At 50.3% G+C, this 23,393-nt stretch overlaps 1 protein-coding gene across 4 annotated transcripts; it reads left to right on the plus strand.

The window, feature by feature from the left end:
* The first annotated feature begins 1,531 nt into the window (after window positions 1–1,531).
* On the plus strand, window positions 1,532–22,119 carry hdac7a (histone deacetylase 7a). 4 transcript variants are annotated; one of them, XM_049016669.1, is made up of 26 exons: window positions 1,532–2,039; window positions 2,127–2,214; window positions 3,641–3,761; window positions 4,158–4,261; window positions 5,625–5,747; window positions 5,932–6,023; window positions 7,027–7,131; window positions 9,071–9,236; window positions 11,495–11,691; window positions 11,773–12,039; window positions 12,165–12,209; window positions 12,255–12,299; window positions 12,703–12,904; window positions 13,207–13,340; window positions 13,419–13,539; window positions 13,969–14,018; window positions 15,773–15,880; window positions 16,010–16,065; window positions 16,749–16,836; window positions 16,934–17,053; window positions 17,161–17,258; window positions 18,657–18,775; window positions 19,064–19,197; window positions 19,277–19,361; window positions 20,596–20,734; window positions 20,843–22,119. In XM_049016669.1, exons 1-26 carry the CDS (start codon window positions 1,896–1,898, stop codon window positions 20,883–20,885), a joined length of 2,994 nt encoding a protein of 997 aa, XP_048872626.1. In that variant the 5' UTR covers window positions 1,532–1,895; the 3' UTR covers window positions 20,886–22,119. The 4 variants fall into 4 exon arrangements, with proteins under 4 accessions (XP_048872626.1, XP_048872627.1, XP_048872628.1 ...); XM_049016670.1 differs by lacking the exon at window positions 12,255–12,299 and having other exon boundaries at window positions 1,533–2,039; XM_049016671.1 differs by lacking the exon at window positions 12,165–12,209 and having other exon boundaries at window positions 1,533–2,039.
* The last annotated feature ends 1,274 nt before the right edge of the window (window positions 22,120–23,393 follow it).

Below are 23,393 nucleotides of genomic sequence, written 5' to 3' on the forward strand. Positions count from 1 at the left end.
CCGGCTCTGGAGTGAGCGGGGAGGTGGACCTGCGTGATGCAGGCGTGAGAAGGAGACGAGCCTTTGCTTGCCTGCTGGAGCTGCCAGGGGGAGTCAGATCGCAGAGACTTCCATCACGGTGATGCTGACACCGCTCCCACCCCCAACCCCCACATGCAGAAATGGCAGCCAAAAAACAACGGTCCGGCATGGAAATGCATTTAGGGAGATGCTGTAAGCAGCTGTGGAGGGGTGGGATTCTCCTCCTCCCTGGGTGTCTGCTGTGCTACGCTGATGGGACACCGCGGTCCGGTCTGGTCCACTCTGGGGCAGTTAGGGCGTGTCCTCACCACCCGGGGCTTCATGCCAGGTTTGCTTTGGGGGAGAAGGAAATCTAAATAAATGCTCTTTGTCCTTTTAAGGAGTATTTTCATCCTGTTTTTCACGCACTGGTCCCTGCTGTTTATCGGCCAGTGATTAAATTAATTGAATTGCGATAGTTTGACAAACAATATTTGTGCAGTTTGGGCTGAGGCAGCGCCGCTTCCCTCTGACTAAGGCCGTGTGTAAACACTGTCCCAGGGCTCTCTGCAGAGCTAATGAATGAATCACATAACACATTGTTTCAAATGAGGGTGTGAGAATACTCTGTTATGTCAGCACGTATAATGGAGGCTTTCACCTCAAACAAAGCCCGCTTTGGCTTGCCGTTAACGTAGGAACTGGCCCCCCCACCGCTGCCGCCGCTGCTCCGCCCCCCACCCGCGAAACCCTGTCCCCTTTTGATTATTTTCTTTCCTTTTTTCGTTCTTGAAGCCTCCGATGATAAATTGTGTTTTTGTTTCAGCCTGGCGCTAAATTTAGTTGTGCTCTCGCTAACACAGGGAGGTGAGTAATCTGCTTGTCTGACCCCAGGGATCCCACCGCGGCTGACTTCTCCTTTCTTTCCCAGTGGCCCGTATTGGTTTCTTTTTTTTTTTTTTTCCTGCTGTACTTTTGATGCTCACCATTTGCATTTCCTTCAGGCCTGGGGAGAAGAGGGCATTCAGGGGCCTGACCCCCTCCAGTCGGACAGGGGTGCTAGGATGGAGTGCGGACTAGCTGGGGCTGTAGTGTAATTTGGATGCTTTTTAAATCTTCTCTCCTTGATGCTGATTATTTTCACCTGTTTATGTATGTTTGTCTGTGTATCTCCACAAGGGGAAGTTGGTAGGGGTTATGGTTAGGGCTGGGTGGGGGGTTAAGATTGTCATGTTGGGATTAGAGTTTTCCCCATAGAAATGAATGGAGAGTCTCCACAATGATATAATTACAGACCTGTGTGTGTGTGTGTGTGTGTGGTTGTGCGTGCGTGTGAGGCAGTGGTGGGGCCCCTTTATTTTGTTGTGCTTTTTTTTATGATCTCCATCCTGCTTCCTAAACCAGCCGGAACCTGTTACTGGCAGAATGCTGGCCTCCAGCACTGAGTCAGCCTCTCCATGCAAATGCCGGTGGAGGGGGGGTAACTAAGGGGTAAAAGTAAGAAACACAACATTGCAGCGGAGGGGGGAATTCGGCGGAGACAAAGATGGGTGAGCGAGCGAGTGGGAGGTGGCCCTGTGGCCCGTGTCTGGCTCGCTAATGGCTGTGTGGGATTAGCTTTCACATTCAGCAGGGCCCAGATGGCCGAGCAATTCGCTGGGCTGGCCTCCCTCTTTCCCTCTTTCTCACTCTTTCTTCCTCATGCCCTCTCTTGGCACTTCTGTGGCACAGCGTTACATATTATTTAATTAAAAATAACATTTCAATAAGAGTTGCGGTCGCAGATTGCCGTTTGAACCCGAGAGCTGTGCCTGGCTCGCAGGTGCTGACCCCACTCTCTCCCCGCAGAGGACGCGAGCCCCCCTGTGACATCCCTGGGTTCGGAGCCCGCCCCCATGGACCTGCGTGTGGGCCAGCGGCTGGTGCGGCCCGTCGCAGACGCGGCCATGCTGACGCCGCTGCCCCCACCGCTCCTGCTCGGCTCCTTCTCTGCCCAGCCCTGCTCCCAGTTCACCCAGCAGCAGCTGCAACATATGCAGGTAGGCTGTGCCTCCCCTCATGCCCCCCAGACTCCATGAATGTGCAAGTCCATGAACCGCTTGGTGCTCATTGTCACCTCCTTTCAGTTCACCATGGAGCAGCAGCGCCGAGACCAAGAGAAGGACAAACAGCAGAAGCTGCACCAGCTGTGGCACAAGGAGAAGAGCCAGCGCAGTGAGTCTGGGGGGGGGGGGGACATAAGGAGAAGAGCCAGCGCAGTGTGTCTGGGTGGTGGGGACATAAGGAGAAGAGCCAGCGCAGTGAGTCTGGGGGGTGGGGACATAAAGAGAAGAGCCAGCGCAGTGAGTCTGGGGGGTGGGGACATAAGGAGAAGAGCCAGCGCAGTGAGTCTGGGGGGTGGGGACATAAGGAGAAGAGCCAGCGCAGTGAGTCTGGGGGGTGGGGACATAAGGAGAAGAGCCAGCGCAGTGAGTCTGGTGGGGTGGGGACATAAGGAGAAGAGCCAGCGCAGTGAGTCTGGGTGGTGGGGACATAAGGAGAAGAGCCAGCGCAGTGAGTCTGGGGGGTGGGGACATAAGGAGAAGAGCCAGCGCAGTGAGTCTGGGTGGTGGGGACATAAGGAGAAGAGCCAGCGCAGTGAGTCTGGGGGGTGGGGACATAAGGAGAAGAGCCAGCGCAGTGAGTCTGGGGGGTGGGGGCATAAGGAGAAGAGCCAGCGCAGTGAGTCTGGGTGGTGGGGACATAAGGAGAAGAGCCAGCGCAGTGAGTCTGGGGGGTGGGGACATAAGGAGAAGAGCCAGCGCAGTGAGTCTGGGTGGTGGGGACATAAGGAGAAGAGCCAGCGCAGTGAGTCTGGGGGGTGGGGACATAAGGAGAAGAGCCAGCGCAGTGAGTCTGGTGGGGTGGGGACATAAGGAGAAGAGCCAGCGCAGTGAGTCTGGGGGGTGGGGACATAAGGAGAAGAGCCAGCGCAGTGAGTCTGGTGGGGTGGGGACATAAGGAGAAGAGCCAGCGCAGTGAGTCTGGGGGGTGGGGGCATAAGGAGAAGAGCCAGCGCAGTGAGTCTGGGTGGTGGGGACATAAGGAGAAGAGCCAGCGCAGTGAGTCTGGTGGGGTGGGGACATAAGGAGAAGAGCCAGCGCAGTGAGTCTGGGGGGTGGGGGCATAAGGAGAAGAGCCAGCGCAGTGAGTCTGGGTGGTGGGGACATAAGGAGAAGAGCCAGCGCAGTGAGTCTGGGTGGTGGGGACATAAGGAGAAGAGCCAGTGCAGTGACTCTAATTTAATACCTGACTTAGGCAGTACTTTTGTGGTGTGAATTTTTGCCCCTTGTGATAGAGTAATGTGCAGAGGTCCCAGCAACAGCAGATATCCCGCCCCCCAGGACTCTGTGTGTCTTTTGCACACCCATGTTCCCTCCTTGCGCACACACATTGAGGAGAGCGTCCAAACATCTTAACTCGTATGCCGCCCTCCCACCTGCACACGTTTGGGATCCCCGCCTGAATGCGTTTCCGGCTTCCCTGGCTCTTTGAATCGCCACACGGCCCATATGCTCACACTTCCCGCTCTCCCAGCCTCCATAAATGTACAGCATGTAACCACTCCTTATCCCTGATTGGGTGAGCCTTTCATTGACAGGCGCCGTGGCCAGTTCCGTGGTGAAGCAGAAACTGCAAGAGGTGATCCTGAAGAAGCAGAAGCAGGCTGCTCTCGAGCGGACGAGCTCGAACCCCATCAGCACCCCCCCTGTGGGATACCGGTGAGCCGGTTTGCGGAGCACAGCTCCTCCCGGACACAAATTAATTAACCTCAGCAAATGTTGCCTCACCGATGACACAGGTCCTTACCCTGGGGGTGAGGATCTCTGTTCTTGTTTTTGATTAACTGCAGTCACGGTTGAAGGCATGACTAAAGTTCTAAAGTTTTGACTGGGCCAGGTTCTCTTCATGTTTTTGTGTTTGATGTTCTCTGAATGGGCTGAGCACCATGCCGACACGCACATGCTAATGTCCAGCCCTGCCTTGCCTTACGCTTGTCCATGGATCTGCCACCTACCACGGTGTAACTGTCCACAGGAAGGCCCCTGGCACATACCAATAATCCCCCCCCCCGCATACACACACACTAACCCTGACGTGTCTCCCCTCCTACGCAGAGAGCTAGCCCCAGACCCGAACGTGCCCCCCCAGTCTCTGGTAGTGCCCTCCCCCGTGCAGCCGCCCAGCGACCCTCCGGAGGAGCCCCAGCTCCGGCGTGCAGGTGAGCCAGCCCCACCCCCCCACCACCCCCACTAACCTTGTCAGACACCCCCTCAAAAGCACTGCTGCGCCATTCAGGTCGTCTCTCTAATCTGAAATAGCAGCAGCTGAATGGACAATGGGGTGCATTGTGACAGGGACATGGGTGTACGGCTGAGAGAGCGAGTGACAGAATGAGGTGACGGAGCAGGATCAGGCGTATGGGAGCACGGCGGTGTGTGTGTGTGTGTGTGTGTGTGTGTGTGTGTGTGTGTGTGTGTGTGTGTGTGTGTGTGTGTGTGTGTGTGTGTGTGTGTGTGTGTGTGGTTATGTATATATAATAACCAATTATCCCCACAGTGTGATCAGAAAGCTGTTATTGTGGCATAGTGGGGAGTGTTTTTTTCAGTCCCCACAAAGGGAAAGTCAATTTATAAGAATTTGTTACTGCAATGGAAAAAAAACCCCATAAAAATAGCTCCATAGAAGAGCTGAGAGTACAGAAGTGTAGTGGGACCCCCGGTTGGAGCCTGGGGGGGGCATGTTATGCGGGGTGGCAGGGTAGCTGCGCAGACACGCTCTCAGCCACCATCCTTGTTCTCTGGAGTCCGGATCGCTGGTCTTGAAGTGGGAGCATTTTGGGGCTGGAAGTGGCCGTGCTCGGGGCCTGAGATCAGCTTCCCGCCTCTGTGGGAGGGGCACAGAGATCCATCCCAAAGGACTGACTGCTCCCCTGATGAGTGCGGGGGGGGGGGGGGGGGTTTCCTGCCTCGGGGCTCAGCTCTAAACTGGGGTCACCACAGGGTCTGCCACGCAGAGCCGCAGTGCTTGTGTAGGCGTCTGTCCCCGAGGCTGCTGGCGTGGACATATGGCAACAGAGCAGAACGTCTCTCTTAGATGAGTCACATGAAGCTACAACATCGATCAGTTTATCTGAATAGATTCTTTATTCTCAGTGACTCTGCATTGGGGAAATGAAACCTATCCAATAATGACACCACTCCAGTTAACTGGGTCTAGTGGCAGGTACCAGGATTAGAACGCGGGTAACGCAACCCAAGCCTTACGGGAATAGCTCTGAATTGCGGTCAGATTCCCCTAAAGAGGATGTGTTCAGTGGAGGTTCAGTGTCCTCGGCAGTGCCCACTGGTGGTGCGTGTGATAATTGCGTGCACTGTACCTTTCTACAACTACAGCTATTTCCCAATCAGGCGTCCGTTATCGCGGGCCACTCTCTGCGTGATGTAGCCACATCCTCCAGCTCCGCTGCTCTCGTTCGATCAGCTTCCTGCGTTCTGAACGCGAGCAGTGAGCTGAGCAAGTGCGACGTCACGGCAACCGCCTGAGTCACTGACGCACTGGGGGGCCTTGTTTCTCTTCCACAGCTTCTGAGCCGAACCTCAAGGTGAAGAACAAGCTGAAGAACCACCTGAACACCCGGAAGAGCCCGCTGACCCGTAAGGAGAGCGCCCCGCCCAGCATCAAGCACCGTGTCCCGGAAACCTTAGGTATTCTTGCCCCCCCTGGGTGTCCCATACCTGTCTGGTCCTCACTTCCCTCCCTATTTCTGTTAGCACGCACCCTCTCTCTCATGCATGATGGTTCCCTGCGATTCCCGCCTGGCTGCGATCGCAGCTGCACTCTGTTGTGTGTCTCCGTGGTGATTTGACGCCCCGCCCCCTGTGCCCACAGACTCCTCCCCCAGCAGCAGCAGTACCCCTGTATCTGGCTGCAGCTCACCCAATGACAGCCTACCCACTGAGAACGGCGCACTGTCCCACGAGGTGAGGTGCTCCCCCACTGCACTGCTGTTGCCGCCCCCCCCCCCCATCCCCGCACTGCCAGCATCCAGTCCAGTCATACTTTCACCCCCATAGCATCCTGAGGACTTGTTGTGAAGTCAGTGTGTCCGTTGGAGCCCTGCCCACCTGCCTGCACTGTGATTGGCTCCTTCCTTTGGTACCAGTGCACAGGATTGGATGTAATTAAATCCTGGGGTTGGACTCGCCTTGTGCTAAATACAAAAAGACAGGCCCTAATGGAGAGAGCAGGACGATGCCTCTTCGGGCTCTACCCTCTGCTGGCTGGAAACGCTCCAATCGGCACGAGAGTGGGCATGTGGCGTCTGTACTCATCAACCCCTGCCCAACCCACCCCCCTGTCATGGTGTCTTCTGTTTGGCTGAGAAGCTCCTTTAATGAAGAGCGTACGCCTCCTGGCCGGAATTCGGTCTGTTCAGATCCATCTGGCCGTTTGCTCAGAGGGGGACCTGGGGCTTCTTAAACACGGATATAACCATCACCTTTTTAAAGCGCGTCCATGTTTCTGCCCTGGGCCTCATTCCGCTCCTCCTGACATGGTCTTTCTCTGGAAACCGTGACGCTGGAGGACCTTCAGCTGGCCGGTGGCGCAATATCAGCGGGACACGTGGAGGCTGCTTGGCAACTGCTCTCTGTGGTGGTTGTTGTTTTGCTTTTTAACTGAAGCATGCTGTGCCCCCTTCCTTTCCCACATGGGGGTCAGCTTATTAACTTCCCATTCTGACCTCGTACTCTGCTGCCCCCACACCCAGGAGGACCACGGTGCTTCACTCTCTCACCCCCCCTCGCTTCCTCTCACGCAGCACATCCGTACTCATTTTGGCATCTTTTACTGTAGCACTCTTGCAAATGATTGTTGAAATCGTGTATGAGTACCAAACTAATTCTTTATGCAAGTATTATATTCTAAAACTCACGGCGAATACTGTATAAGTACTCAAGTACTCACTAAGTACTGTTTGTGTAGGCCCAGAGGCTACTGCTCCAGGATCGTGAGTCCATTACCCACTTCCCAGGGCAGAATCTTGCCACTCTTCCCACCATTACACTGGGACTCCCTGCCAGTGCCAAGGTAAGAGCAGAGACCCCTAGACCCCATGGGTGAACAGGGGCCACATGCACGCACACAGACCGGCCTCCTCACTGCATGCCCCTGTACTCTCTTTAATGAACAGAAGTTCATAGGTTGAATGATGATTATATCTGGTATTTGGGAAGCAATGGAAGGCATTTGTCTTTGACGTGGTCTTTTTGGGACCAGTCTTTAGTTAGTTTGGCAGTGTCTGTGCGAGCTTGATCATCTAGAAATATAAGAGCTTCATGAGGAAACATTGTTTGCGCCTTAGGGTCCACCTGGTCCGCCTCATGTTCTTTGGCCATTTTATGACCACGCAGAACAATCATTGCACTTCATTACTTCTAAGAGATGGCTCCCCCAATCGGCAGACTTGTGGTTCACTGGCATCCGCCAGATGATTCTTTAGACCATGTTACATTTTTCCATCCCCCAGGGTTTCAGGTTCTGTACACCAGGTCATGCGTCGGTTTGGCACCCAAGCCGGCCAATGGCAGCTCAACCGTAAAGCACAGCTTTGTGAAACTAAGTTTCACAACTAAGTTTGCTGAGCAGGGGTCACCATGCTGATGACATGGCCTGTATTTGAATCCATATTTTTATGGTGTTCAGAAACCATCCATGTAGTGTCTGTATCTCTGTGAAACGGGACTGAACAATATGCTCTAAAATTGATGATCTTTTTAACAGTAATGATATTATTCAGGGGCGGCATGATGGTGCAGTGTTTAGCACTGTTGCCTCACACCTCTGGGACCCGGGTTCGAGTCTCCACCTGGGTCACGTGTGTGGAGTTTGCATGTTCTCCTCATGTCGTCGTGGGGTTTCCTCCAGGTACTCCGGTTTCCCCCCACAGTCCAAAGACATGCTGAGGCTAATTGGATTTGCTAAATTGCCCGTAGGAGTGCATGTGTGAGTGACTGGTGTGTGAGTGTGCCCTGCGATGGGCTGGCCCCCCATCCTGGGTTGTTCCCTGCCTCATGCCCATTGATTCTGGGATAGGCTCCGGACCCCCCGCGACCCAGTAGGATAAGTGGTTTGGAAAATGGATGGATGATATTATTCATGATACTCTAAAATTCATATGTAGAAAACAGTGAAATATGACCAAAAATATGACTAATCATGATGACCAAATTGTTTTACTAATAGTTATGGAATGTGTGTCAGGTATAATGATACATTTTTGCCAATAACAGAATCATCTCTTGATGAAATTTGTTTTTAAAATGGTGCATTTTAACTGCTAATTATGTAAGAAAACAAGTATTTTGGCTATACCGCAATACTCATGTTAGAATTGATAGCAGTATGGATATTTATAATCATGGTACAGTATTTTATCGATATGACCCAGCCTGACTAAAATCGTCAGTGACGTTTACCTTGTGACCGCTGTTTGGCCATATTCAGCGTAGATTATCCTGATTGGTTGCCACGTTTTGCTTTGAAAAGTCACATATCAATGTGTTGATTGTCAGACCTCTATTAAAGCTGAGTAAGTATTACTAAATGACGTTCAACCTCATGTGACTGACTTTTGTAGCTGCTGGTAATTGTGATTTATTTTTCTACATGTGGATTATTTTGCTGATCCCCTGTATAAACGTTTGTCTTTTTCTAAGCAGTAGGCCATATACACTGAGATTTATGGTTCATAGGCAGTATATTTATGAACTCAATATAGTAAGAGGATAAATGTCTTTCATATCAGTGAAGACTTATGCAAAATGTGTTTCTATTTGAATGAGTGACACACACATTAAAGCAGGTCTGATATAAAGACCAAATGAAATATGTGAGCACTTCCTCACCTAATTTCTTTTCCTCCATGTCCCTCTCTGTTCTTTCTTTTCTCCTCCCCTCTGTGTGCCCCCTTCTCTCTCTCTCTCTCTCTCTCTCCTCCCCTTTCCTTGCCCACCCCCACTCCCCACAGATATCTACAGACATGCCCTCCTTGAGCATTGGCCGCATACCTGTGCTGTCCGGGGCTCCTCAGGTGTACCTGGGCCTGGGTGAGCAGACTGGCCCTCTGTCCCCGTGTCTGCAGCCAGTGCTCATCCTGGAGTCCACGGGCCTTATGCGGGGCCCCCTGCTTACCGGTGAGAACCCTGACCCAAGACCCCCACAGTGCAGTCAAAAGACAGCAGCAAAGATTTTAATTTTTTTTCTCATCCATTTTTCTATTTATGGGTGTGTGCCTGTGAAATTTTTTATATATATACACACACACACACTACTGCAGAGCCTGGTTCTTCTCTGTTGCTCTTTAATGAACTTGCTTTTAACACCTGTACTTAATGTTTCCCATTCCTTGTGAAGGTCACTTCATGTCATCATCTGAATCATGAGAAACTTTCGGATATGTTAACGGTTGTCTCTGCCATTAGAATCTCGCTTCCTCCCTTTACCTGCTGGTTTCTGGTTGTTCCCATTTTCTCCTGCTTCACCTTATTCTTATTTCCTATTACTACGATTAAACCAGGATTTAAAAATGCAGATTTGTTTAAAAATATAGAGTGGTCTCTTAATTTTTTTTCCCATTTGTATTTCCATTTTATACCATTTGTATATTTCATGCTGCATACTAGGGATGTCGCCATACCAGAGATTCAGTAGCTGGTACCAGTGCCAGTGAAACTCCAGTACCTGGAACTGACACCAAGTTTGATACCCCAGTATATGCCCATATACTCCTTTTTAAAAAACATTTGAACATCACTAAAAACAGTGGCATGTAGCTTTCAGTTAATAACTAAGAAGTGACTGTTAGCTTTACAAAAAAGAACGGTGCCCTGTAGCCTTCAAGTATTTTAAAAAAAAAATACTGTGATTAAAATACAGTCAATCAACTTTTTATGGTACAGCAGTAGAATTGCAGTGCCTGGCCGAGACAGAAAAAAATATATGCAAATAGACATAATGAGATGAAATAATTGTTACTACAAAAGAGAACAACAGTGATATTTCATCTTCAAGTGTTCAGAATAAACAATACTGTACTTAAAATACAATTAATCAACTCTTTACAGCTTAGCAGTACACTTGCAGGTCCAAGCCAAGACGATTAACTAAGTAAGGTAAATGTACAGATGTACAACAAAAATAATGCTGATCAGGCTGCAAGTATTAAGTCCAGCACTGGAATGTAGCCTTAAAATAAGAAAAGCACCTGACAGTGGAGGAACTGAATGAAATATCCAACTGTTATTGTACATAAAAATATCAACAGGCAACAAAAGTGATCACATCTCCAGTGGCAACAAGCTGAAAAACGAATGTAATGTGGGGCAATAACTTTGGAGGGGGGGGGGGGGGGACCATTGTCAAAAGGATGTCAGGCTAAGCAAAATGTTTTTAATAAAATCATCTATGGCGGCACAAAAATGTCACAATAAAATATCTTTTATCCATAAAAGTACGATTTTTAGAAACCGGTTTGTGATCTGTTAACATTTCTTGACTGTCGGGATTTAAACCAGACCATGATTATGAATATAGTACAAGTGGTACAAGAGTAATAAGCATTTTATTCTGGGTGTGTCCTATTTTAAAAACTTATTTTTACATTGGGATCCGCTTGAGAGGTGGACTAGAACTCTTGTAGGCATATGTTACTCTCATGAAGAATTGCATCCTCGGTACCTACGGTGCTGTAGAATAATGGGTACTGTTGTGTTTTAAGAATTTTAGCATCAACTTGGTACTGAAGTATTGCTTGCGTGCAGCAAATACATAGATGTTTAAGAAATGTTTTCTCCCTCACTTACAATTCAGTTGTCTCTCCAGGTGCTACTTTTTGAGCTTAATTCTTATATGAATTATTTATACATATGCCTGTTATGTAAATATGTCTCAGTCTTTAAGGGTAGATAGTTCTGTGCAGGCTGTGCTCTCCTACAAGGAAATAATTTGTGCTAATACTGCCACTTAGTGGTGAAAAGCTGCAACTGTTTTTATCTTGTTTGAAAAGCGCTTTTTCCTTCAGCAAACTCTTCAGTAACATTACGCAATCATGCATTTATCTGTATGCAGGTGTGTCTCCATTCACCCTGGTATTAATTTCTCATTATTTTATCTTGACTACCAGCATGCTACAACACCGCATTTATCGTAAAGCTCTGTAAACGTGCACAGCATGGGCGATTTGTATTTGTGATGTTCAGTCCTTGCTGCAGTATGTCTTATGTTGTGATGTACGAAGAGAGCCTTACATGCGCCTTTTAAGTTTGGTGAAGTTTACAGTTATGGCAGAATCATACCAGCAGAATGACTAAAAAGGAAAGACAGATCATTAACTAAAAAGTTAATATTTAAATAAAAAATCTAAAAAGTTGCCTTTTGTCTCTCTGTGGTCCAGTTCCTGGCATGAGCCAGATGCCCCTTCAGTTTGCCTCACAGCTTGACCATCTGAACCCGCTGGGCCCCCACAAGCCCCTGAGCCGGACCCGCTCGGAGCCGCTGCCCCAGAGCCCGCGGCCCCTGCACCACCACCTGCTCCAGCACCCAAACAGCCAGTTACTGGAGAGGCTGAAACTGCAGGCACACCTGGGAAAGGTAGCTGAGTGCAAAGAGCCCCGGTTCACTCATTTTTAGGTGACCGGCCTCCGTTTACGTCCCGTTTGACCCACTTCCCAGCAGATACCCAAACCCAGCGAGAAGCCGCGTCTGAAGCAGATCCCATCAGAGGACATGGACTCGGAGGAGGTGGGGCCGGCTGGGCCCAGGGAGGTGCAGCAAGCCAAGGGGCAGGCAGAGTCTCTGCGGGAGGCGGATGCCCTCGGCGGGATGGAGGTGGCATCTGCAGGAGAGGGCAAAGAGGAGCAGATCAACCTGCAGCACACAGTCATGCTCAATCAGGTAGTCTGCACTGCACTGCTGCAGCACACGGTCATGCTCAATCAGGTAGTCTGCACTGCACTGCTGCAGCACTACAGGAGAGGGCAAAGAGGAGCAGATCAACCTGCAGCACACAGTCATGCTCAATCAGGTAGACTGCACTGCTGCAGCACACGGTCATGCTCAATCAGGTAGTCTGCACTGCACTGCTGCAGCACACGGTCATGCTCAATCAGGTAGTCTGCACTGCACTGCTGCAGCACACAGTCATGCTCAATCAGGTAGTCTGCACTGCACTGCTGCAGCACACGGTCATGCTCAATCAGGTAGTCTGCACTGCACTGCTGCAGCACACGGTCATGCTCAATCAGGTAGTCTGCACTGCACTGCTGCAGCACTGTCGTGCTCAGTCAGGCCGCATCTGCCTGATTAACACGTCACTAAACCAGTGTTTTGCATCCCGGTCTTCGGGGACCGCCAGACAGTCCACGTTTTTGCTCCATCCCAGCTCCAAAGCGTCTGGACTGGGTTGAGAAACGCTGCACCAAGCCACAGCGGGACTTTGGAAATGTCAAACTAACTTGGCAAAGATTTGAGTCGCTGATTTATTTTCATTTCCAACAGGGGGAGCTCTAGCCCTGCTTGTACCTGAGTCAGCTGGTCGAAACTTTATTATATCGCCACCTGGTGCAAACCCCCTGTATTCTTAAGTTTCTCTACTCTGCGCAGTCGTTGCTTTGGGAGAAGCAGAAGCAGCTGCAGCAGATGCGCCGGCAGACGGCTCACATGGAGACGCTGGCGGTGCCCATGATGCCCGGGGTCGTCCACCGGCCCCTGTCCCGCACGCAGTCCTCCCCAGCCTCCACCTCGCTGACGGCGCCCCTCCCAGCGGCCACCCCCGAGACATCCAGCAAGCCACGCTTCACCACAGGTGAGCAGTGGATGCAGTGTGGACTTCCTGGCCATCTCCACTGGCTGCGGGGGGACGGTGGGGTTTGCTTGCTTCCTTCCTTCTGTGTTTTTCAGGCTTATAGTCTGATAATGGAGCTCTGTGCCCCCCCCCCCCCCAAACCTTAATGTGTTAAAACATTTTGTGAGGAGGAACGAGTTAGTACAAGATTCAAGGGTCACTGCCACACGAGACACACTCATGTCTGCTCTTTGTGTGTGTGTGTGTGTGTGTGTGTGTGTGTGTGTGTGTGTGTGTGTGTGTGTGTGTGTGTGTGTGTGCAGGCCTGGTGTACGACTCCCAGATGCTAAAACACCAGTGTACCTGTGGGGATAACAGCAGACACCCGGAGCATGCTGGGCGGATCCAGAGCATATGGTCCCGGCTGCTGGAGCGCGGGCTCCGGAACCAGTGCGAGGTATCGGCAGGCGCCGGGTTCCCGTTTTTCGGTTGGGTTGGGGGAGGATTCGCTGACCTTTGCCTTCCCGACCCACAGAGCATCCGTGGCAGAAAGGCGACTCTGGAAGAGCTGCAGTCGGTTCACACGGAACGCCATGTCCTGCTGTATGGCACCAACCCACTGAACCAGCTGAAGCTGGACAGCCGCAAGCTCAGCGGTGCGTGCCTGTACACGGTCACATGCGCGCATTCATGAGTGCGTACACACGCACACACACACACACACACACACACACACACACACACACAAGAATCCTTTATGACTTGCATATTTTATAGTACAACATGTTGTGAAATATACACTTGGTCACTCATGAATGTGCATGAATATGAAAAATACAAAATGTTTACAGCGTGCATATATTTAAGTAATTGTATACCTCACTATACAGTGTGCAAATATTTTAAATACAGTAGGCTTTATGACACTGTGGGGACATTTGGTGGTAAATACAACCCTGTTCTCTAACACCCATGCGCGTGCATGCACACTAACACACACACACAAAACCTGTGTATCTACATTGCATGATCTGAGTCACATGACTGCAATACCCCACCCCCGTACCCCACTCTCTCATCTCCAGGAATCCTGTCCCAGAGGATGTTCGTGATCCTACCCTGCAGGGGTGTCGGGGTGAGTGAGGCTGAATATCCGCCCTGCACTGGCGGCCGCCACTCCCAGGAAAATGTGGCTTCAAGACAACCTTAGCATAGAAAACACAGAGCTCTCCACATCCTCTGCTGTAGAGGCGTCTGTCCTCGCACTCATACACACTCAGTAATGCTCAGTGAGAATATGCATGTCCGGTTGCGTAGAAAGGGTTGCGTACAAATTCAGTCTGTCTGGTGAGTTTTGCAATCAGTCTTCCGCTATTTTCTTAAATTTGAATTTGGAAAGTTCTGACAGACCTGCTGACATTACAGTCTATCAGAGCACATGACAACTGATCACCGAAGCTCCCTTACATGCCCAGAGCTCCTATATATATATATATACACACATACACGCTTCATCAACAGAGAACAGAAACAGCAGATAGCTGGCAGTGGGCTCTCCACCTTGGTCAGCACCAGAGGTGGAAATTTCAGGTCCAGAAAGTACAAATCCAGACCAGGATTTTGTTTCAACCAACCTGTGGAGTAACTATGACTCTCTATGCTCAACTGATTGGTTGAAGATAAATCCTGGTCTGGACCTGAAATTTTCACCTCTAGTCAGCACTGACGCAAACCTGATCCTCAGATACATTTTAAAAAGATTAAATCTGTAGCTTCACTAGAAGTGCAAAGCTGTAGACAATTGTGGACTAAATCTATATGCAAGTTTTTTGGGTTGGTGCAGTTCTCTATCCCCCCCCTAGTGGTAGCATGCAGTATTGGAGGACTGAGGGAGGCTTTGACAATCTGTGAGAACGAATGGTGGTGGCGGAAATGACGGGGAGGCCCAGAGGGCCAAACTGGCAGCAGTACAGGAGACTGTTCGGTACAGCGGGGCCAGTTAACAGGGCCTGATCACCACTGGATCCTGGTCACGTGACCAGGGAAAACCACTGGGGTGACATTGATAAGACATTCCAAGGAAATTCTGAGCCCCACTGCGGCAGACCGCAAGAAATGTGAGTTTTGAGCAGTGAAAATAAAAAAAGAATCACCAGTCACACCAGCTGCCTGATTCTGCCTTTAAAGAATGAACCAAAGCTGACTTTGCTTCAGCCCGGTCTGTAGTTTCCACATGACATGCAGGCCACCTTTCATATCCATTTCTCACGTCTCTGTCCCGTGAATGATGTCGGCCGCGCCTGCCGATTTTGGCAGTGCTGGGTGTGAACCGGCTGCGCCCCAGGCTTACAGGGTGCCCCCCGCGCGTCCTGCCAAGAGCATTATGCCATCTCGTTGCACTGTTGATGTTCGTTGTTGGGGATGACGCCTCGCCGAATCGGGTCTCACGACGATGCCGACCTGGGAGATGGCTTGAAAAAGCGGAATGATCTCTGGAGGACGTGCTGGTTTGGCTGCGTTGGGGCTCCTTTGTGCGATAAATCACTGCAATAAATTAGCACAGAGCGACTGTCTGGCGTCTCGCACATGCTAACGTTTTCCAACTGAGCAGGCGGGCCGTGGGGCTCACTTGGCATATCTTCTGAGCATTCCAGCGTAGTTCTGTCTTTGTTCATGTGACCCTTGGCTTCTTGCAACCACATTTTCTCCAATTGTCATGGCTATTTCCACTTAGCACCTAACGTATTGCACACATGAGTATCTAAACGTCAAATGGACGGGTCTAAGGTACCCGTCCCTTAGGTGATACTCCATTAATTTTACCTGCAGCTCTGCCGTGCATTTTCTGCCTGTCTTGTTTTGTGACTTTGTCGCCTGACCGATGGGCAGGTGGACAATGACACCATCTGGAATGAAATGCACACCTCGACAGCATCCCGCATGGCGGCTGGAAGCGTGACCGAGCTGGCCTTCAAAGTGGCCAAGGGAGAGCTGAAGGTGGGCGGGGCCGGCGGATGTGGTGGGGGGGGGGACTAAAATGAGACGGCATGGAAACAACGGCTGGGTTGGAGACCCCTGTAAATGCAAGAGCATTTACTGACCTGTGTGCTGTGTCTCCCTCCTCAGAATGGCTTCGCAGTGGTGCGGCCCCCAGGACACCATGCTGACCCATCCAGCCCCATGTGAGTATGCCTCTCATCTACTGGGGGCCCCCCAGGGCTTCGAGGTGGTGCCCGCAGGTACACCTCAGACACAAAGCGAGCGTGTGTTTGCGTGCGTGTGTATGTGTGTTTCTGTGTGTGTGTATGCATTTGTGTTTGTAATTATTGCATTGTGGGGCCCAGATTTGCTCACTGTCTGATAAAAACCTGTTATTTTGAACTTGTCGGGATATTCTTTCGGCCCCACAAGAATAACTTCAATTTTCTAAATATCCGTGACTGCGTTATAAAAAAAACTAAAGTCTTGTATTTTGTTTGGTTACTTGTTAAGGTTAAGGTTGGGTAGAGGTTAAGGTCGTCATTGTTGGGATTAGGGTTTTTCCCATAGAAATGAATGGAAAGTCCCCTCACAGATATGAATATGTGTGTTTGTGTGTGAGAGAGACACATCTGTGTGAGTGACCCCCCCCCCCTCCCCCCAAACCCGTTCGGAGCCGCAGTGTCAGCAGCACACGTCTCCCCATCGGAATATTTATGGGACTATTTTGGCATTCCCCTTGTGTTGACATACGACTGGCTTCTCATCTTTTCACTGTCATGATGAACCCCCTCCTCACCGCCCGAACCCCCCCGAGTCTTTGCAGAGCAGAGTTACCTCTGATCCTCACGTGGACTCAGTGACACCGCCCGCTTTGTTTCTCCAGGGGATTCTGCTACTTTAACTCTGTGGCCATCGCTGCCAGGCAGCTCCAACAGAAGCTCTGTGTCAGTAAGATCCTCATCGTGGACTGGGTGAGCATCGCCTAACCCCTTCTGCCTCCCTCCCTTCCTCCTGCCCCCTGTGTATCTGTCTGCCTGCTGACACAATATATTGTACATGTGATCCCAGGATGTTCACCATGGCAATGGTACCCAGGAGGTGTTCTACCGAGACCCCAGCGTGCTCTACATCTCACTGCACCGCTATGATGATGGCAACTTTTTCCCTGGCAGCGGGGGGCCAACTGAGGTGAGGATCAGCTTAAAGAGGAGGGAGTCTATGTCTGTCTGTCTGTCTGACAGACACCCATGTCCCCGGTCGGTAATGAACGCATCACCATGTCTGTTTCATTGCAGGTGGGCTCTGATGCTGGTGAGGGCTTCAACGTTAATGTTGCATGGACTGGAGGCCTGGACCCTCCTATGGGTGATGCCGAGTATCTGGCTGCTTTCAGGTAATAGGCCACTCCCTCTAGCTCTTGTCATCGCGGTCACATTCATGACCCAGAATGCACTTCAGGTGTCCCTTGCATGTCAAACAGAGTAATAATAATGAAACAGACGACAGACCTGAGTACTGGCGGCCGGAGGCTGTACCTTTGCCCTGCCTCCAGAAACCGGGGGGTCCTGCTTGCACATCACGAGCTGCCAGACAAACACACACACACACACACACACACACTTTTTGTTGTTAACTCGCCACTTCCACAGCGCATTAATTGTGAGCGCTCATTGGCTTTAATTAACTTTTATGCTTTTTGTCAGCATTCTGGTGGGCAGCCAGGCAAATGGCTGCCGTTTGCTGTGATAGGAGAGGACTGTGGTGGCAGCGAGCTGGGTGGCCTCAGGGTTTTAAAAGCACAATGACGCAAGGATTTATGGTTGCAAGGTTCCCACCCCAGACTCTGGGGCGCCGCACACTACCGCTTCCTCCTGGTTCCACTGCCCCCCACCCCCCCTTGCCACCTAAAGCTGGCATCCCTAATGTGACCCCAGTTACCTATTGATGCGGGCACGATCATGAAGCTCTTCCTTGTGTTGCTGGGTCTCTCCAGCGTGTCAGAGGGTGGTCACTTGGACATGTTGCGGCATCACCTACCTGTCACTGGTGTGCGCGCTGGCTGTGCTGTCTAAGGGCAGGTTCACACACCTTTGGTTTACAGTGACGCACCTATACTCTTAGTGCAATGTTTTAAACGGCCCCTAGTGGGAACCCACTCTGGTTTTGTCCATCCAGAACGTTAACCGTAATGTATGTGCTGCCCCCCCCTCCCACATAGGACATTGTCCCATTTGAGTGTAGTATGGGATGTTTTATTGGTCCCTAGAAGAGGTGGGGTTGGTTTATGGGGGAATTCAGGGGCAAAGGAATGAGGTTTGGTGGAGGGGGGGGGATTCGTAGGTTGAGGGAATCCAAAAGCATGAAAATGATCCCAAATGGATCCCAGATGGCGGCTGTCAGTGACGTGAGAAGAGCGACCGGCTTCGAATGGGAAACAGATGGCGGGTGGGTGGCGGCTTTGAAAGCACCCGGGGGGTGGGGGTGCGGGTGGGAGGAGAGGGGGTCAGACCCCCACCACCCACCCCATGTCACTGCATCGTTTCTGTGTCCTCAGCATTCTCTATTTCTCCATCACGAACATCACAACATGTGTCAGGGAGTCCATGGCGCCGGTGTGACGTGCTGTCCGTGACTTCACCACATCCATGGATTCCCAGAAGTCATTGAGAAATTCACTCCCGTCATTGGGGGGGGGGGGGGGGGGGTTGGGGGAGGGCAGCAGCTGCCCCACACACTGGTGAATGGCTCCTGATTTCGGTCGCAGCTCACCCCTCCCCCCTTGCCTCTTCAGGACCGTGGTGATGCCCATCGCACAGGAGTTCTCACCTGACGTGGTCCTGGTCTCCTCTGGATTTGATGCAGCTGAGGGACACCCAGCGCCACTGGGGGGCTACAAAGTGTCGGCCAAATGTGAGTGCGTGGAGAACCGGGGAGGGTGGGGGGAATGGCTGGGACTCTGCTCTGCTTGCGGGCACTGCTAGCAGCACAGTACACAGCACTGGCAGATTTCCTTGAAGTGATAGCTCTATTGGCAGTGTGTGGAATGCTGTGAGCTTGAGTCCAGCCATTCTGTTGGCTTAGCTGGCAGACATCTTGTGCGGTGTTCTAGGTATTCCCAGTGTCTTGTGACTGTGGGGCGCCGGATTTTCGGATGTTCTTCTGTCCCTTGCCTGCCCTCACTGTGCCCCCATGCTGCAGGTTTCGGCTTTTTGACGCGGCAGCTGATGCGGCTGGCTGGGGGCAGGCTGGTGCTGGCACTGGAGGGGGGACACGACCTCACGGCCATCTGCGATGCGTCTGAGGCTTGCGTCAGTGCCCTGCTGGGCATGGAAGTAAGTGAGAGGGGCAACATCACAGATGTGTCCGCAGCCATGTAAAGACACACACGTAATCACCGGCCTCTGCCCCCAGGTGGAGCCGCTGCCGGAGGACGTGCTACGGAAGCAGCCATGCCCCAATGCAGTGCGCTCGCTGCAGAAGGTGCTGCAAGTCCACAGTGAGTGTCCATGTGCAGGATCCTGCTGGCCTCCACTCGCTTCAGTTAGCATTTACATGTATAAAGGCAAAGTCTATCTACACTAAAACTGTCCCCCAAAAAAAAAGCCAATTGCCCTGCACATTCAGATCTGCACATGTCGTCAAACCTAGTGAATTTATGTTCCCTGCACAAGGAGTGTGTGTCATTTTGGGAACAGTCCACTGAAGCAGATACTTTCTTGATAAGACATTAACTCAAAAAGTATTTGATGGATCCTATTCAAACTTTGCAGACCACGTTGTTGGAGTGAACCACAGGAACTCAAATTTGGAGACAAATCGCCTCAAAATTGAAGCAGTGTTGCTTAGTGACAGCAAAGGAAAGGGCGACTGTAGAAGACACTTGACCTTGTGAACAGGATACCACTGTCTGATCTTAATACTTAGTTTACTCTATTTGACCTTTAATTGATCATATAACTGCTTCATGAAAGCATTATTTGGATGGAAATTTGCAGCTGATTTCATTTTGATATAAAAGTTGAAAATGGGGATGTGTGAATTTCAGTAAACAGAAATTCTGCAGCCAGTAGTCTGTCAGGTCGGAGTGCTCCCTCACTTCTGCCAAGTTAATTAGTGCCTGTCTGCAGCTTTTATATATATATATATATATATATATATATATATATATATATATATATATATATATATATATATATATATATATGAAAATACATTGATGATGGATCTGCTGCCAATCCGTCTGCCTCCTGTCGCCTTCCTGCCTCTGATTAACTTCAAACACTCTCCAGGTCTAGGCACCACCCTACAACCTCACCCCCCACCGCCGCCCAAGTCCTATTTTCACCACAGTACTTCGTTCGTTAAAAATATTTGCAAAGCCGCAAGAATTTGCAGCTGCTCTTTCTGAGAAGGTGTACAGAGCACATCCTAGCCGGTGGCTGTGGCCCGGCGGGTCAAACACCAACGCTGGTGTGTCCCCAGAGGGGGTCTGACCCTCCCTCCCTTCTGTCCGTCTTTGGACCTGGATTCCGTCCTGTGTACCTGACCCCCCCCCCCCCCCAAATGCTCTGCTCTCCTCCATTCTGCAGAATGGCAGGCAGCCCTGCCTCTGTTTCAGTTCCAGGTCCGGCTGCTCACAGCTGTCACAAACACTCAGAGCATCTCTGCCATAAACCTCTGGGGGTCTCCCCTGCAGAGCTGTGTACTTTAACCCCTCTCTTCTCCCCTAGGTCAGTACTGGCAGTCTGTGAAGCGTGTCGCCCACACTGTGGAGATGTCCTTCCTGGAGGCCCAGAAACATGACTGTGAGGAGGTGGACACAGTCAACGCCCTGGCCTGTCTCTCTGTGGGCGTCCTCGCCAATAAGAGGTAGCTCCTTCTCTGCAGAAGCCTTGTCCATTAAGCCATGTGACCTGCAGTCATTAAAATGGCACCATTAACTCTAATCCGTCTCTGTCTCTGTCTGTCCCAACATAGTCTCCCTGATGAACCCATGGAACACGATGAGGACTCCATGTAGAGGCTGCTGCCCTTCCTCCTTTGACACGCCCTCCTGTTGGGGGGCACCGATCTGACCCCCCCGCCCCCTTCTCTGGGCTCTGGTACAGCAGGTGCATCTGCGCACGTCACTTCTCTTGGACCTCGTGCCTTAATGGGATTGTGAGGTCAGCGGTGGCCAAGGATTCCATAAAATCTTAAAGCAAAACTGATCATAATAACTGCAAAAGAAACTGCTGAGTTGGGGGGCTGGGGCATGAGGCTCTGTGAGTTTGAACACTGTCCCTCTAATCGGAAGGTTTTCGGTCCAAATCCCTGGGTCACCAGAATTTAAGACACACATTTCCTGAGAGTGTAACCCAGTAACAGGCCAGTTCTCCATATGAAACGCCTGCCTTTCCCAGAAGAATGGACTCCTTTTGTTTTACAGGTGCCACACACAGCCTTTTGCTGCCCCCACCCTACCTTATTTAGCCCTCTGTATATTTATATATGCACACCTGTGAACATCAGGTGTCTGAGATCTGAGCTCCTGTGTAAAGTTGCCCCGCCTCAGGTGCCCCTCGGCAGTGACACGGCCTGCCTCTCTTCCTCATACCCGCTCACTGTGGATGTTTTTTCCCCCTTTCCACTGACTGTCTTAAAATTCATATTATTTAACCACTAAAGAAGCCAATGGAGGGACCATTGCTCCATGGGAATTTTTTATTTTATTTTATTTTTATTTTTTTTTGGAGATTTTTGCACTGCATTCCTTAATGTGAACTATGAAGCATTTCCATCTTCTGGGCAACCAGAACTTTTATACTGAAAGGCAAATTGAAGCAGAAAGAGCTGTTTTAATTTAATTCCATTTCATGAGCCATCTCTCATGCTCTACAGCTAATGTTCACGTCTTAAAGGGGCCACCACACTTGAAGGTGTAAGCTTGGCGGCTTCTCGTGGCATTTTCCTAAGGACAGATTGCAGTGCTGGTCAGCAGGAAGACCAGCGGCTCTGGTGTCCATTCTACTGTGGTCCGCCAGTCTCGTCACACTTTCTTCTGCCATTGCAGTGCCTTGCCTCCTGTTGCCTTGGCAATGCTGTCTTGCTCAGTCTTTACCTCTGAGCCACATGCTAAAGGTTTTTCCTTGGAACACTGTACTGGCTCATAATTATGTACCACCTACTGCCATTGGTAGTTGTGTCTTAAAGCGACGATGTAGACCAGCAGTGGCCAATCTTATCCGCAAAGGGCCTGTGTATATGTTGGTTTTTGGGGTCAGCTGTTCAAACCCGGGTGTGAGGACTCAGCCAATCAGTCCTCTAATTAGTAATATAATTAGGGAGCTGCAGCGAAAACCCACACACACAGCGGCCCTTTGCAGATAAGATTGGCCACCCCTGGTGTAGACTTTCGACAGAGTAATGCACTTAATGGGGAAGTCCACAAGAAAAAGATCTTAATTTGTATTAAGTTTAATGCAGTTGCATTAGATTGTGCTTTAGCAAGTTTAGTGCGTTTATCTTTTTTAAACAAAGGTCATTCCAATTTTTTAAATTGAATCAAATTCAAACAGGCCGGTGTTTGAAGGCCTGTTAGCCTGCGGGTAGATACTGCCTGCACAGTGTATTTCATACTCAAAGTTCAGCGATACTTACTTTTAAAGAAGAACAAGTTGATTGAAGTTGTATACAGAAGTTGGGCAGAGTTTCCAAACGAAGTCTATCTTGAAGTTCTGGTCCAGGACCACATTATTAACCCTGTTTCCGAAAAGGCAGGTGAAGCAATAGCATATTTTAAAATGAAGCATTTTTTTGTCGTGCTTCCCAGCATGTATGTAGGACAGTATGTAGAGAGACTGTTAAGTTGGGTGTCATGTTTGCTCAGATCCGAGGATGACATTCTGTTGCAGTTGTGTGTCAGGAACATGGCAGATATTAGCCATGAACAACCAAAAAGCTATGATGTCACCACACCAGCAAATGCTCCATTTATCTCTCACATTCTAGGCATGGAAATATGTGATTGTACTGAAGCTTTACATTCTCTTTTAATACTTTGGACTGAAGCTAACTGGAAGGGTGTATTATAACTCGATTGTAGCCTTACCGCCACCTCTACAGCCTTCCGTGAATTCGACACTGTTCAAAACGGGGTCCAGTGGTAGCGACAGTGGCAAAACAGCCGTGACACGTTTGTTCATCGGCTGATCCGAGGCGTTGACCTGCAAGCCATCTGTCTGCATGGAGGAGAAAACATGACGTGGCAGGACAGACCTGCTCACCTGGGTTTGCTGGTGTGTGGGCAACTTTGTTTCTAATTAAATAAGGACCATGGGCAGCGTTCTGCCTGCTAGATCCCACTTTTTTGTAAAATTGTTGTACGATAGAACACAAAACGTTAGTCATTATCAATTATGAGAGTTATAATCGGCCAGAACTAACAGAGACTGTATCTCTTTTCCGCCCTGCCAGTTGGGTTCCATTGAGAGCAGTGATTTGTCTTTGTCGTTGTTTATACGTACGTTCTGTTTTTGTTTTGATTAGT

The sequence above is a fragment of the Brienomyrus brachyistius genome, chromosome 6, assembly GCF_023856365.1.
Source record: "Brienomyrus brachyistius isolate T26 chromosome 6, BBRACH_0.4, whole genome shotgun sequence".
Lineage (NCBI taxonomy): Eukaryota > Metazoa > Chordata > Actinopteri > Osteoglossiformes > Mormyridae > Brienomyrus > Brienomyrus brachyistius.